The following is a 14,019-nucleotide window of genomic DNA, read 5'->3' on the forward strand; positions in this document are numbered from 1 at the left end:
AATTTGTTTCATGCTTTAACTACCAAACAAAGCCCACCTTTTGGGAGAAGACAGGTAAACAGACAGGCAGATTGGCTGTCCTAGTCAAAGCCAAGTGGTTAAAATATAAAGCCACTCAAAGGTCCATTCTTTACTCTGCTAACTCAAACAGGATGTTAACTATTATTAAATAGGTTTCTAAGCATGTTGACAGACAGTGTGAGATGGCACTGTCTAAATGATTCTTCTCTATCAGGGCATTTGCAATTGGATAGGATTCTGAAAGAGCCTTCACACAGGGATTTCCTAATCCTATCTAACCGGCAAAGTGTAACATTAGTCACTGCCAGGTTACTCAGCATTGGCAGAGTTCCTGCTGGTAGCTGAATGCTTTTCAGAGGAAAATGTAAATATTAACCAAAATGTAAATATTGCTTCTACCAAATTTACCTGACCACAAACCCAATGACTGCCCATCCGGACAAATGAAGTATGTTACTCAAACTTGGTTTCTTCTTTAAAGAAAGAATTCTAAGATAAATTTTCTCCTTTAGAAACAAATTGTGAATAATTACCTAAACTTACAGGAAAAACAAAGCTTTTCCAGGCCATATGACAATATCACATATGCTATTTAACTGCCATATTGACCATTTATTGACCCTCCGTGTTACTCTTCAAATGTCTTCTCCAATAAAAAAAATGTCTTGATATAAAATCACAAAAATCCAAATGAGTAACTGTTATTTCCGGTGGGTCAATGATGTTTCCAGATTACTATTTTTTGGGTTAATTGTTATCATTCTTTGAGATCATTGGAATTAAAGGTGAATCTAGATTTTTAAATTTTATTGCAGTACACATGTTTTTTCTAAGGTCTTTAAACCAAAAACTATCAGTAGTTAGCGACTCTGGGTTTAACTTTGTTGTATGAGTACTTACTTCTAAGAAAGTAGTTTCAGCCAATAAGATTATAAATTTAAGTGCATTTCCATATCCACTGTCATCTCACTCCCTTCCTCAGTGGACATTGTGCTGATTAAGTAGCCGAGAAGGAAAGAGGAGAGATTCCTTATTGTAGAAAGAGAGAAAGGAACTAGGGGGCAGCTCTGCTGTTCAGTGCTCAAACAGGAGGCTGCAGGGGAGGGGCCAAGAAAGTGAGAACCTAGTTACATGCAGCACACCAGTAATTCACACCTCTTTCTCTGATTTTGTGTCTAAGAAATGCTTCTGTATAGGGTTTTTAGATTTTGGGGATAAGTCTGGTATTTTACCACACAAAAAATGAGTATCATTCAGATTCTTTAATTCACCTTTGTAAAGCTTTTCTTTCCTCTTGATGTTTTATACTATGAGTTTAATAGGTCATATAATATTTCACACAATTAAACTTCAGAGAACATAATGTTATATAAATGCTTAAATACCATGGTTGAACTACTGCGACATTAAGGCTCCTAGGAACTGTGATGACTACAGAATGTTCAGCTCAGTTTCAATAGTCAGCCTCTAATTTAGTTATTTGTCTTCAAAGAATTGCCTATACTGAGAGACAGCTTTTTTTTTTTTAACATATTTTATTGATTTTTTACAGAGAGAAAGGGAGAGGGAGAGAGTTAGAAACATCGATGAGAGAGAAACATCAATCAGCTGCCTCCTGCACACCCCTTACTGGGGATGTACCCGCAACCAAGGTACATGCCCTTGACCGGAATCGAACCTGGGACCCTTCAGTCTGCAGGCCGACGCTCTATCCACTGAGCCAAACTGGTTAGGGCGACAGCTTAATTTTTTTTAATGTAAAAGTATTTCTATGACCAAAGCTTCAGATGTGGATTTTCTTACTGATCGTAGTATTCCAAAGAAATACAGATGGTAAGAAGTCAAGCCCTGAATTCTTTCTCTGATAGAGAAGATTGCAAATGAATCGAAAAAGCAGCTTCAAGATTCAGACATCCTTTTTCTGGAGATAGAGATGTGAGATAATTTTTATCTTACTAAATATGGATCACAAAACATTAGTTTTTCAGTTTTCATTTATCAGTCATGATATGTACAAGAAAAACATTTATATGTAGCAACATAAAGAAACAACAAATATAAAAACTCCATTAAACTACTACATTAAACAAAGGTGAACAAAACTATACAGAATAAAAAACAACATCAATAAAAAATTAACAATAAATACCAATATTTACACAACAAAATGGACTATCAGCACAATAAAGATAACACACAGTCACACAGAGAGACAAAGGCCTCAACTACCAAAATACTATTTTGTCTCAACAGGTCCTCCTATTTTTGGCCTGGGAAATCACCACGCCCTAAGCAGTGGGTTTATTTTCTCCCCTCTCCCTCCCTCCTTCCTTCATCCCCCCTCCTTCATGCTTCCATCCCTTTCACACTGGGGTACCAGTGTAGGAAGCTCCTGGACGTGGCTAACCGGGCAGCAGCTCCTAAGGCGGCCGTGGCTGTACTTCGAGGAATGTAGAATTTCTGGGAAATCTGGTGCTCAGGAGACAAAATCAAAGAGAGCTGGTCCATGGCTCCATAGCTTTTATCTTTGAACACTGTGATAGCATGGCTACTAGAAAAATCTTCATTCTTTAGGCTCTCTGGAGAGCTTTCCACTGAAATAGAAAGAAAGCACAAGTCTTTTCAAGGGATTCTCACACGGCCTTCTCTCTCCTAGTCTAGATCTCTACTGTGTGTTACAAATATCTTCTGTTAGGTGGTGATAAGAACCAATGGCAAATCAGAGAGGATGAGACTTAGAAACTAATCAACAAGTGGAAAGGAAATGAGGATGAGGAATCATGCTTTGAGATAAAATAAACTCGTGTCTGGATGAGGGCAAAAAGAGAGAGAAAAAAAATGCACCCTGAACAAGGAAAGTAAATTTTCTTTCTAGGGCATCTCATCTTATATCCAAAGATTGGATATAATTCCAATTCCAGGGGAGAGTCCTGAAGCACTCCTATTTCCTTCCCTGGCCATTGTCTATTGCCAAAGTGGTCCCAATTCCAAGTCTGTGGCAGTGTAAAAATAAAACTGACCAAGACTGTGGTTGCTATGAAGTTCTAAAAACCAGTTATCAGCTATAACATGAATTCTTTAGGAATTAGTTTTAACTAAGAAGAAAGAACCTTTCTGGTGAAGGGATTAAGCAGTAGAAATTGGTAGTTGTAGACTAGTCACACAGATGTGGACTGCAGCATGGAGAATATAGTCCATGATGGTGAGATAATGAGGTGTGGGGCCAGGCAGGTGCTTAGGGCAGCAGGGGACCACTCTGTAGAGTGCATGGTGTTCTGGCCACTTTGCTGTACATCTGGAACTGGTGTGAAATGGTACCAGAATGTAAACTGTGGTTGAAAAATAATCTATATATATATAAAAGCCTAAGCAACTGGCTGACTGGCTGACCATCCGGGAGCTATGACGTGCACTGATCACCAGGGGGTAGACACTTAACGCAGGAGCTGCTGAACGACAGCAACTTTGTAGAATGCCCTCTTGCATTCCGGGACCCCTCAGGGGATGTCAGATGGCTGGTTTCAGTCTGTGCACCGGGCCTCCAACATCCCCTGAGGGGTCCCGGATTGCAAGAGGGCGCAAGCCAGGCCGAGGGACCCCATAGATGCATGAATCCGTGCACAGGAAGGAAGGAAGGAAGGAAGGAAGGAAGGAAGGAAGGAAGGAAGGAAGGAAGGAAGGAAGGAAGGAAGGAAGGAAGGAAGGGCCTTTTAAATGAAATAAATTGCTGGGAACTCATATTTCTCAGAGTTCCAAATAGCCAAAAAAGGGAATGCTAGGCATTCCCACATGTGTACTCTAGACAGTTCTACTAAAAGTAGCTGCTCTATGAAGTATTTATTACTTGCCTACCATGAGAGAAGTAGCTTTTTCCAGCATTCTGCTTCCTTTAACAAAGTCCTGCTTTAGAAAAAAAATCTACGTGAGCTAGACAATGCTCTATTGTGCAGTCCACCATATAAACAGTTCACACACTGGCATCAGTATGCTGACTACATTTTGAAAGCACTGCTCTATACCATGAAAACACAGGTTTAAAAAAAAATTCAGAGAAGCCCTGTTTACTCAGTGGATAGAGCATCAGCCTGCGGACTGAAGGGTCCCAGGTTTGATTCCGGCCAAGGGCACATGCCCGGGTTGTGGGCTCGATCCCTGGTGGGGGTATGCAGAAGGCAGCCAATCAATGATTCTCTCTCATCATTGATTTTCTATCTCTCTCTCCCTCACCCTTCCTCACTGAAATCAATAAAGATATATTTTTAAAAATAATAATTTTTAAAAATCAGAGAAAATAGCAGGTATAATCCAACATTTTATTCACATCTGCATCTTTAGCACTAGCTACAGTAGTAGCATGTGATATATGTTCCATACATTTCTGATTAACTAATTATATTCAAGATTTGACAGGTTATTCTAAAAAGTAAGCCTGCAATCATTAAAACTATAATTGATGCCCACAAGAGAGGAAAAGAGATGGTGTGTTCTAATGCAATAATGTGGTTTGACAGGAAGTCTTTGGTGAGTTCAGGTTTCCAAAAGTATAAAAATATCAAAGCAGGGTCATGTGATCAAAAATTTAAAAGAGCAGCAAAACTTCTGTTCCCAGACATGATGTTAATTTAACAAGGATTGAAAAACAAACTTCCTGCTTTAAGCAACTGGAGAACTGGACAAAATATAGGAAAAAACAGCTTTCAGACCTGAACAACAAATGTGCAGGACAGAGATCTCGCAGAGGAGGTGAAAAAACAAAGTGAGCCCAACGAGTGCCTCAGCTCACTGGGGATGGTTTCCAGGCTGCAGTACAGGAGGAAGAATCCAAACTGAGCCTGGAGGTCTTACTGGGCTCAGAAGACCGAGTCTGGAATTTGGGAGGAAAGTATCAGAGATGGAGAGAGAAGCGGCTGGCAGTCTGTGAGAGGTCCCTTTGAGTCTTAGGTCAAGCAGTGATCTGGCCACAATGTAAAATTAATAGTGTCTACCACCCAATAAAAAATTACCAGTTATGCAAAGAAGCAGAAAAAATGACCTGTTATCAGGAGAAAAATCAACCAATAGAGGCTGATTCAAAAAATGATAGAGATGACAGAATGCAGAAATGATATATATGCTAGAATCGCAAGACAAGGGTATGACAATAGCTGTTATACGGAAATGCCAAGTTTTCAAGAAGGCAGAGGAAAAATATGACTATGATGAGGAGAGGAATGGAAGATATAAAAAAGATCCAAACAAAACCTCTAGGGATGAAAAACATAGTTTCTCAGATGAAAATATATTGAATGGGAAAAGAACATATAACACATGGAACAAGAAAAAGTTAGTATACTTGAAGACATAGTAATACAAACTATCCCAAATGAAACACAGAAAGGAAAGACTGGGGAAAAAGAAAGTGTATTAGTGAGCTGTGGAACAACATCAAGTGGTCTATCACATGTGTAATGTGAAAATGGAGTAAAAGAAGTGGGGAGGGTGACTGAAAAAAACATTTAAAGAAGTAATGATTTAAATTCTTCCAAATTTAATGAAAACTAAAAACTTACAGACCAAGAAGCTCAATGAACCCCAGGCAGAAGAAATAGGAAGAGAACCACAACAAGGCACCTCATAATCAGATTGCCATAAACCAGTAATAAGAGAGAAAAATCTCAAAGCATCCAGAGAAAATACCACATTACAGCAGTGTCCTCCCCTTATCCATGAAGGATATGTCTCAAGAACCCCAGTGGATGCCTGAAACCATGAACAGTACTGAACATTATATATACTATTTTTCCATATATATATATATATATATATAGATATGTGTGTGTGTGTGTATGTATAATTATGATAAAGTTTGATTTATAAATTAGGCACATTAACAGATCAACAACAATAAGAAATAATAAAATAGAATAATACTAACATACTGTAATAAAAGTTATGAGAATGTGGTGTGTGTGTGTGTGTGTGTGTGTCTTCCTCTATCTCATAACTGATCTGATAACCCAGATGGCTACTAAGTGATTAAAGGGTGGTTAATGCATATAGTGTGACTATTCTGGAAAAAAAGATGATTCATATCTTGGGCATGAAGAATCAGGATGGCATAGGATTTCATCATGCTACTCAGAACAGCATGCAATTTAAAACTTATCAATTATCTCTGAAATCATAGAAAGCAAAACCATGAATAAGGGAGGACTACTATACAGAGGAACAAAAATAAGAACGACAACAGACTTCTTGTTAGAAACAGTGACAAGCAGAGTGACATCTTTTAATGCACTGAAAATTTGTCCACCTATAACTTTATATCCAGAAAAATAATCTTAAAGAAATGAAGGAAAAATAAAGACTTTTTGTAATGTACAAAAGCTGAGAGAATACACCAGTAGCAGACCTGTATTACAAAAAAATTTAAAGTTCTTCAAGCAAAAAATAATAATAATAATAATAATACCAGATGGAAAGTTGGATTTACAACAGGCATTGGCAAACTACGGCCGATGGGCCAACACCAGCCTATCACTTGTTTTTTAAATAAATTTTTATTGAAACACAGCTATGCTCATTCATTTGCATATTATCTATGGCTTCTTTGGGGCTATATTATAGAGGTATTTGCAAAATAGTCCATATGGTCTATGTAAATATGGTCTATTTACTTTCTGGCCCTTTACAGAATAGGGTTGCTGTAAAAATCAGATTTCCTAATTTACACAATAAAATAGAGAACACTTGATATAACAGACAAATGAATAAACAAAAGAGAATTTTCTCATTTTTAATTTGTTTAAAAAAATTGACTGTAGCAAAAATAGTGAGAATGGAGTTTGAGATTTACAATATATGAAGAAGTAAAATATATAACAATAGCTCAAAGGCTGGGATGGGAAAAATGGAAGTATTTTATTACAATGTTTTCATACTATACACATGATAATAAACACTGATCTTTATATCACACCATTTGCAAAAAATCAATGAACTGGATCACAGACCTAAATGTAAGATCTAAAATTATAGAATTTGGAGGAGAAACCAAGATGGCGGCATAGGTAAACACCTAAACTGCTGCCTCACACAACAATTTCAAAACTACAACTAAAAGACAAAACAGACATCATCCAGAACCACAGGAAGGCTGGCTGAGTGGAAATTCTACAACTAGAAGGAAAGAGAAAAGCACACTGAGACTCAGAGGAGCTGCGGAAGGCAGAGGTACTGAGACGTGTGCGTGTGGAAAGGACTGGCAACTTGAGTGTGCAGCTGGCTTTCTCAAGCGGGAGGGAGACGAAAGCTCCCGACTGCGTTGAACTCCAGTTCCGGGCAAGACTCTGGGGACCCAGACTCATTCGGGGTGAAACTGGACTGTCTGTCAGCGGGCGGAACTCAAGGGCGGCTTTCTCTCAGAGGTGCTTGCAGGACACTGAGACACAGAGGTCTATTAAGGAAACCAATGCTGTCTGCTCCGCCCTGAGACTCCGCCCCATCCAAGCTGAGCACAGAGGCTTTTGCAAGTTTTGTCTCATAAGGGTGTCTCCAGCACAGAAGTTCTCCCAGTGTAGACACAGCTGATACTCACAGCCAACTGGCCTGGAGGTCAATTCCTCCCTGTGATACCAACAACAATCAAGACTTAACTACAACAAGACTGTGCACACAGCCCACAAAGGGGTGCATCAAGAGTGTCCACCTCAGGTAACTGGGGAGGCTGAGCCACTGGGCCCTATAGGACACCTAGCACACAAAGCCACTCTATCAACTCAGGGAAGCAGCCAAATTGCGGAGACAAAGAAACAGTTCACAAATGAAAGAAATGGGGGAAAGCAAACTATTGGATATAGAGTTCAAAACCACGGTTATAAGGTTTTTCAAGAATTGTCTAGAAAAGGCCGATAAATTTAGCGAGACCCTCGAGGATATGAAAAAGGACCAACTAGAAATTAAGCATACACTGACTGAAATAAAAAATATTATACAGAGATCTAAAAGCAGACTAGAGCAGTGGTCGGCGAACTCATTAGTCAACAGAGTGGCAAACCATGGCTCACGAGCCGCATGTGGCTCGCGAGCCGTAGTTTGCCGACCACTGGACTGGAGGATCGCAAGAATCAAGTCAAAGATTTGAAATACAAAGAAGCAAAAAACACTCAACTGGAAAAGCAAAAAGAAAAAAGAATCCAGAAATATGAAGATAGTGTAAGGATCCTTTGGGATAACTTCAAGTGTACCAACATCAGAATTATGGGGGTGCCATAAAAAGAGAGAGAGCAGGATACTGAAAACCTATTTGAAGAAATAATGACAAAAAACTCCCCCCACCTGGTGAAAGAAATAGACTTACAAGTCCAGGAAGCGCACAGAACCCCAAACAAAAGGAACCCAAAGAGGACCACACCAAGACACATCATAATTAAAATGCCAAGAGCAAAAGACAAAGAGAGAATCTTAAAAGCAGCAAGAGAAAAACAGTTAGTTACCTACAAGGGAGCACCCATACGACTGTCAGCTGATTTCTCAACAGAAACTATGCAGGCCAGACAGGAGTGGCAAGAAATCTTCAAAGTGATGAATAGCAAGAACCTACAACCAAGATTACTCTACCCAGCAAAGCTATCATTCAGAATTGAAGGGCAGATAAAGATCTTCACAGATAAGAAAAAGCTAAAGGAGTTCATCACCACCAAATCAGTATTATATGAAATGCTGAAAGGTATTCTTAAAGAAGAGGAAGAAGAAAAAAGTAAAGATAAAAATTATGAACAACAAATACATATCTATCAACAAGTCAATCTAAAAATCAAGTGAATAAAAAAATCTGATGAACAGAATAAACTGGTGAATATAATAGAATCAGGGGCATAGAAAGGGAGTGGACTGACAATTCTAGGGGGGAAAGGGGTGTGGGGGGTGCAGGAAGAGACTGGACAAAAATCGTACACCTATGGATGAGGACAGTGTGTGTGTGGGGGGGGGGTAAGGGCAGAGGGTGGGGTGGGAACCAGGTGGAGTGGAGCTATGGGGGGAAAAAAGAGGAACAATTGTAATAATCTGAACAATAAAGATTTATTAAATTAAAAAAATAAAAATAAAAATAAATAAAATTATAGAATTTTCCTAAGAAAATATAAGAGAAAATCTTACTTGGGTTAGAAAAGATTTCTACATAGAACAAAAAACAAACAAACAAAAAAACAACTCAAAACTTTAAAGAAAAATAAATCAACAAATCTGACTTCATCAAAATGAAAGCTTTGTTCTTCCAAAGAAATTAAAAGGCAAGCCACGAACTGGGAGAAAATATTTCCCATATTATATTTGACAAAGGATTTATGTCTACAATAAAGAATATTTTACAAATCAATAAAAAAGGAGATAGTCCAATAAAAATTAGCCAAGCCCTGGCTGGTACTGTTCAGTGGTTGGAGTGTCGGACAGCACACCAAAGAATTTTGGGTTTGATTCCCAGTCAAAGGCACATCCCTGGGTTGCGGGTTCGCTCCCTGCCCTGATCAGGGCGCATGTGGGAGGCAACCAGTTGATGTGTGTCTCTCACATCCATGTTTCTCTCTTTCTCTTTCCCCTTTCTCCACTCTCTCTTCTTTTCCTTCCCTCCCTCCCTCCCACTCTGTCTGAAAAGCAATGGAAAAATATCCTCATGTGAGGATTAACAAAACAAAACAAAAAAAATGAGCCAATACTTGAACAGGTAATCCACTAAAGGAGATATACAGATGGTACATAAGCACATGAAAAAATGGTCAAAATCATTGGCAAATAGGGAAATGTAAATTAAAACCACAATAAGATACTACTACACACATACTAAAATGGCAAAATTTAAAAAGATTGATGATATCATGTGTTGGCAAGGATGTGGAGCAATCACAACTTTCATACGTTGCTGGTATAAATACAAAAGGCACAGCCACTTTGGAAAACACTTTGGCAGTTTTTAAAACTTTCGGATTGATGTAGTGACCATGTGGCCCAGCGATTCCACTCTGAAATATGTACAGAAAAGAAATAGAAACCATCATATCTACACAAAGAGCTGTACGCAAATCTCACAGCTGCTTTATTCATAACGGCACAAGCCCTGAAACAACCTGAATGGCTGTCATCTGGGGAAGAGATAAACCACCTGTATAACCCAGCACACCTGGTTACTACTCAGCGAGAAACGGGAACACACTTTCGACACTAGTAACAACTTGAATGAATCTCTGAACATTTTGCTAAATAAAAGAAGTCACTTTCTTCTTCACACATAAAAACTATAAACTTGATGAAATTCTAGAAAAGGGAAAGTAACATGCCAGAAGCCAGCAAGTAGGGGGAGGGATTGACTGCACAGGAACATGACAAAACTTTCGGATTGATGTAAATGTCCCATATCACAATTGTGGTGGTAGTTATGAGACTGTATACATTTGTCAAAATTCAAAGGATTGTAAAAACTGGCAAATTTTACTGTACGTAAACCTGACACCTCTCAAACGGCAGGAAGAAAAGAAGAGTGGCAACGTGAAAGGGAACAACTGAGCCCAGGACTTGAGACAAATGCTAAAGTCAGCATTTTCCAATTCATATTCTGGAAAAGACACGTTTTTTAGCAACATGGTGAGTCACATTTGTCGGTTTTATGTACACCTACCTGAACCAGAGTGTTTTTCTGGGGAATCCACCATGGTCGGGGGTGAGTCGAGTGCTGCTGCACAGAGCTGAGCCGGCTGTGGCTGCGTCTGGATGCTGTGCAGCTCGCACGGGCTCCCTTCTGCTGACTGCTGTGACTGGATAAGAGAGATGTAGAACTCTTCCAATTTGGGCAATGGGGAAGAATAGGAAGAACCTTCTGAGTTTGGTTGCTGCAGAATGGGAAAAAGGAGGCAAAACCATGGAAAGTAACTTAATATAATGGAAGGATTAAGCCTGATTTGTTTGCTTACTTAAAAATAAAAGATAAATATTTTTATATCATAAATTTTAAAAATCATTTTTAAGAATCTATATACTTTCTGGAAAAAACAAGTCCACTAACTTAGTGACCATCAAAACATTCACTGAACACATATTTTGAGCAAACATGGCGCCTACCAACCACTGCCACACACAGCGAAGGAAGAGTAGCAGGAAACGAGAGACAGTGCTAGGTTATTTGCAAATGTTCTTCATTTCAATATCAGAATGACCACTTTTTGGTTAGGTGTTATGTTTTTGTATTACAGAGAGCTAGAGTAAGTTATCCAATGTCAATCAGTAAATGACAAGACAGAGATCTGAACTCAGTCCAGTGTGTGTTCTCTGTGCTCAACCACACCATTTTCCAGGAAGATGTGATCCTGGTCCCTAAGGAGCTCATGGTCCTCAGTTAGGGAAACGGTGTGTGCTGCAGCTAGCCATGAAGACGCATTAACTGCAACACAAAGGAGTTAAATGGAAGGCTCCTCAGAAGAAGTGACACAACAGAGTATTAAGAAACCATGGCTTCCAGAAACACCAATCAGAAAGAATATATGCACCCCTATGTTCATAGCAGCACAATTTAACAATAGCTAAGATTTGGAAACAGCCCAAGTGCCCATCAGCAGATGAGTGGATTAAAAAGCTGTGGTACATCTACACAATGAAATACCATGCCGCTATAAAAAAGAAGGAACTTTTGCAACAGCATAGATGGAACTGGAGAGCATTATGCTAAGCGAAATAAGCCAGTCGGAGAAAGATGAGTATCACATGATCTCATATGTGGGATATAATGATTAACATAATTTGATGAACAACAATAGATTGATCTAGAGACAAATGGTAGGGGAGGGGGGGTTAGAGAGCAACTAAAGGACTTGTATGCATGCATATTAGCATAACCAATGGACACAGACACTGGGGCAGTGGGGGCTTGTCCTCGGGGGTGGAAGAGGCAGGCGGGGTCAATGGGGGAAAAAGGAGACATATGTAAAACTTTAGAAAAAAAAAAAAAGAAAAGAAACCATGGCTTAAGAGAAAAAGATGAATGTCCCAAAGAGAGACTGAATTTAACACACAAACCCACAAATTGTCCTGCTGTTTTCAGGAAGCTCATAACATAGTTGAGAAACAAAAAAAACAAATGTATTTTATTCCAGGGTTAGTGCGCCTGCCAAACAACATACAGCTAAGTTATAAAAAAATACCTGTTTATCTATCCCTAACATAGATGCTTAATCAATCTTTTAATTTTAGGCTCAGGATTTTCTTTTTAAGTATTAAGTTCACTGACATTTTAAAATCAACATACATTGTATGTATATGTATTCTACAAAATGCTAAGGGAGGGATCATTAACCAGAATTTTACTTTCTAAAAATGAAAGCACTTTCCTCATGCAAACCTGTGAAAATAACATTCATTAGACATTTACCTTTTGAATGCTGGTTGTCCCAGTATTTTTTTCCTGAGCACCCAGTCCTTCTTGTTTTTGAGCTTCTACTTGCATTCCATTCACAAGGCCTAAAGGCTGACATGAATCATCCCATGTATCTTGTGTAGAAAAACACCAATCCTACAGAGAAAAAATTCCAACAATAAACTGAGAAATAGTGACACATGGCCCCAACAGAGGATAATTTGGGCAAGGTAAAGATAAGAAATCAGTGTATATTAAACAAGAAAAGGTACTTATTAATTTTCTGTGACTTTTCCTCCTTTCATTATTGATTGATCCATACCCAGTATCCTAAATTCCTCTGAATACTCATCCTATCTAATAAGAGTAATATGCAAATTGACTGTACCTCTGCTACACCCACAAGACACGCCCACAAGCCACGCCCACAAGCCAATCAGGAGCGAATATGCAAATAAACCCAACCAAGATGGCTGCAGCCACAGAGAGAGCAGGAGGGAGGCTTGAGTTTCCTCCAATGAGGAAGCCAAGCTTTCCACCTGCCCTTGCCGGCCCAGGCCTCTACTCAATGCTACAAAGTTTCAATGATAGAAGATAAATAAATCCCAACAAAAATGGCAGCAGCCACAGAGATGGAGAGAGCAGGAGGTTAGGGTTGCCCCCGGTGATGGAGGAAGCCAAGCTTCTGCAGCCCTGGCCTGCCTTGGCCTCTGCTTAAGGCTACAAAGTTTCAATTATAGAAGATAAATAAATCCCAACAGAAATGGCTGCCGACACGGAGCGAGCAGAAGGCTTGGCTCCACTCCAGGCTACAAAGTTTCAATTGTAGAAGATAAATAAATCCCAGATACCAGGGCTTCCGCTTGGGTCGCCGGGAGGTGTGGCTGGCCTGCAAACCACCACAGGCTCCTTGCCCAGGCCACCCCATGCCCCAAGGGAACCCCCACCCTGATCCAGGACACCCTTCAGGGCAAACCAGCTGGCCCCTACCCATGCACCAGACCTCTATCCTATCTAATCCTATCTAATAAAAGAATAATATGCAAATTGACCATCACTCCAACACACAAGATGGCTGCCCCCATGTGGACACAAGATGGCCGCCACAAGATGGCCAGCAGGGGAGGGCAGTTGGTTGGGACCAGGACTGCAAGGGAAGGCAGTTGGGGGCAATCAAGCCTGCAGAGGAGGGCAGTTAGGGGTGACCAGGCCGGCAGAGGAGGGGAGTTGGGGGCAACCAGGCCTGCAGGAAAGGGCAGTTGGGGAGGACCAGGCCTGCAGGGGAGGGCAGTTAGGGGAAAACAGGCTGGCAGGGAAGCAGTTAGGCATCAATCAGGCTGGCAGGGGAGTGGTTAGGGGGTGATCAGGCTGGCAGGCAGAAGCGGTTAGGGGCAATCAGAAAGGCAGGCAGGCGAGCAGTTGGGAGCCAGCAGTCCTGGATTGTGAGAGGGATGTCTGACTGCCCGTTTAGGCCTGATCCTACAGTCAGACATCCCTCGAGGGGTCCCAGATTGGAGAGGGTGCAGGCTGGGCTGAGGGACACACAACCCTGTGCATGAATTTTGTGCACCGGGCCTCTAGTATCTCATAAAAACAAATATTAGTTATTTGCAGTATTT

The 14,019-nt window shown here is 40.2% G+C and overlaps 1 protein-coding gene across 4 annotated transcripts in view; it reads right to left on the bottom strand.

Moving 5' to 3' along the window:
• Window positions 1-2,367: 2,367 nt before the first annotated feature.
• Window positions 2,368-14,019, bottom strand: part of TDRD5 (tudor domain containing 5) — a gene marked incomplete at both ends in the record, with an annotated part of 58,614 nt that continues 46,962 nt past the window's right edge. For all 4 annotated transcript variants that reach the window (XM_080648809.1, XM_080648807.1, XM_080648808.1 and 1 more), the window contains 3 exons: window positions 2,368-2,615; window positions 10,673-10,883; window positions 12,416-12,556. In XM_080648809.1, the coding sequence (XP_080504935.1) occupies window positions 2,368-2,615; window positions 10,673-10,883; window positions 12,416-12,556 (600 nt within the window). The remainder of the gene's footprint in view (window positions 2,616-10,672; window positions 10,884-12,415; window positions 12,557-14,019) is intronic.

Source organism: Plecotus auritus, assembly GCF_963455305.1.
Source record: "Plecotus auritus genome assembly, chromosome: 12".
Taxonomy (NCBI): domain Eukaryota; kingdom Metazoa; phylum Chordata; class Mammalia; order Chiroptera; family Vespertilionidae; genus Plecotus; species Plecotus auritus.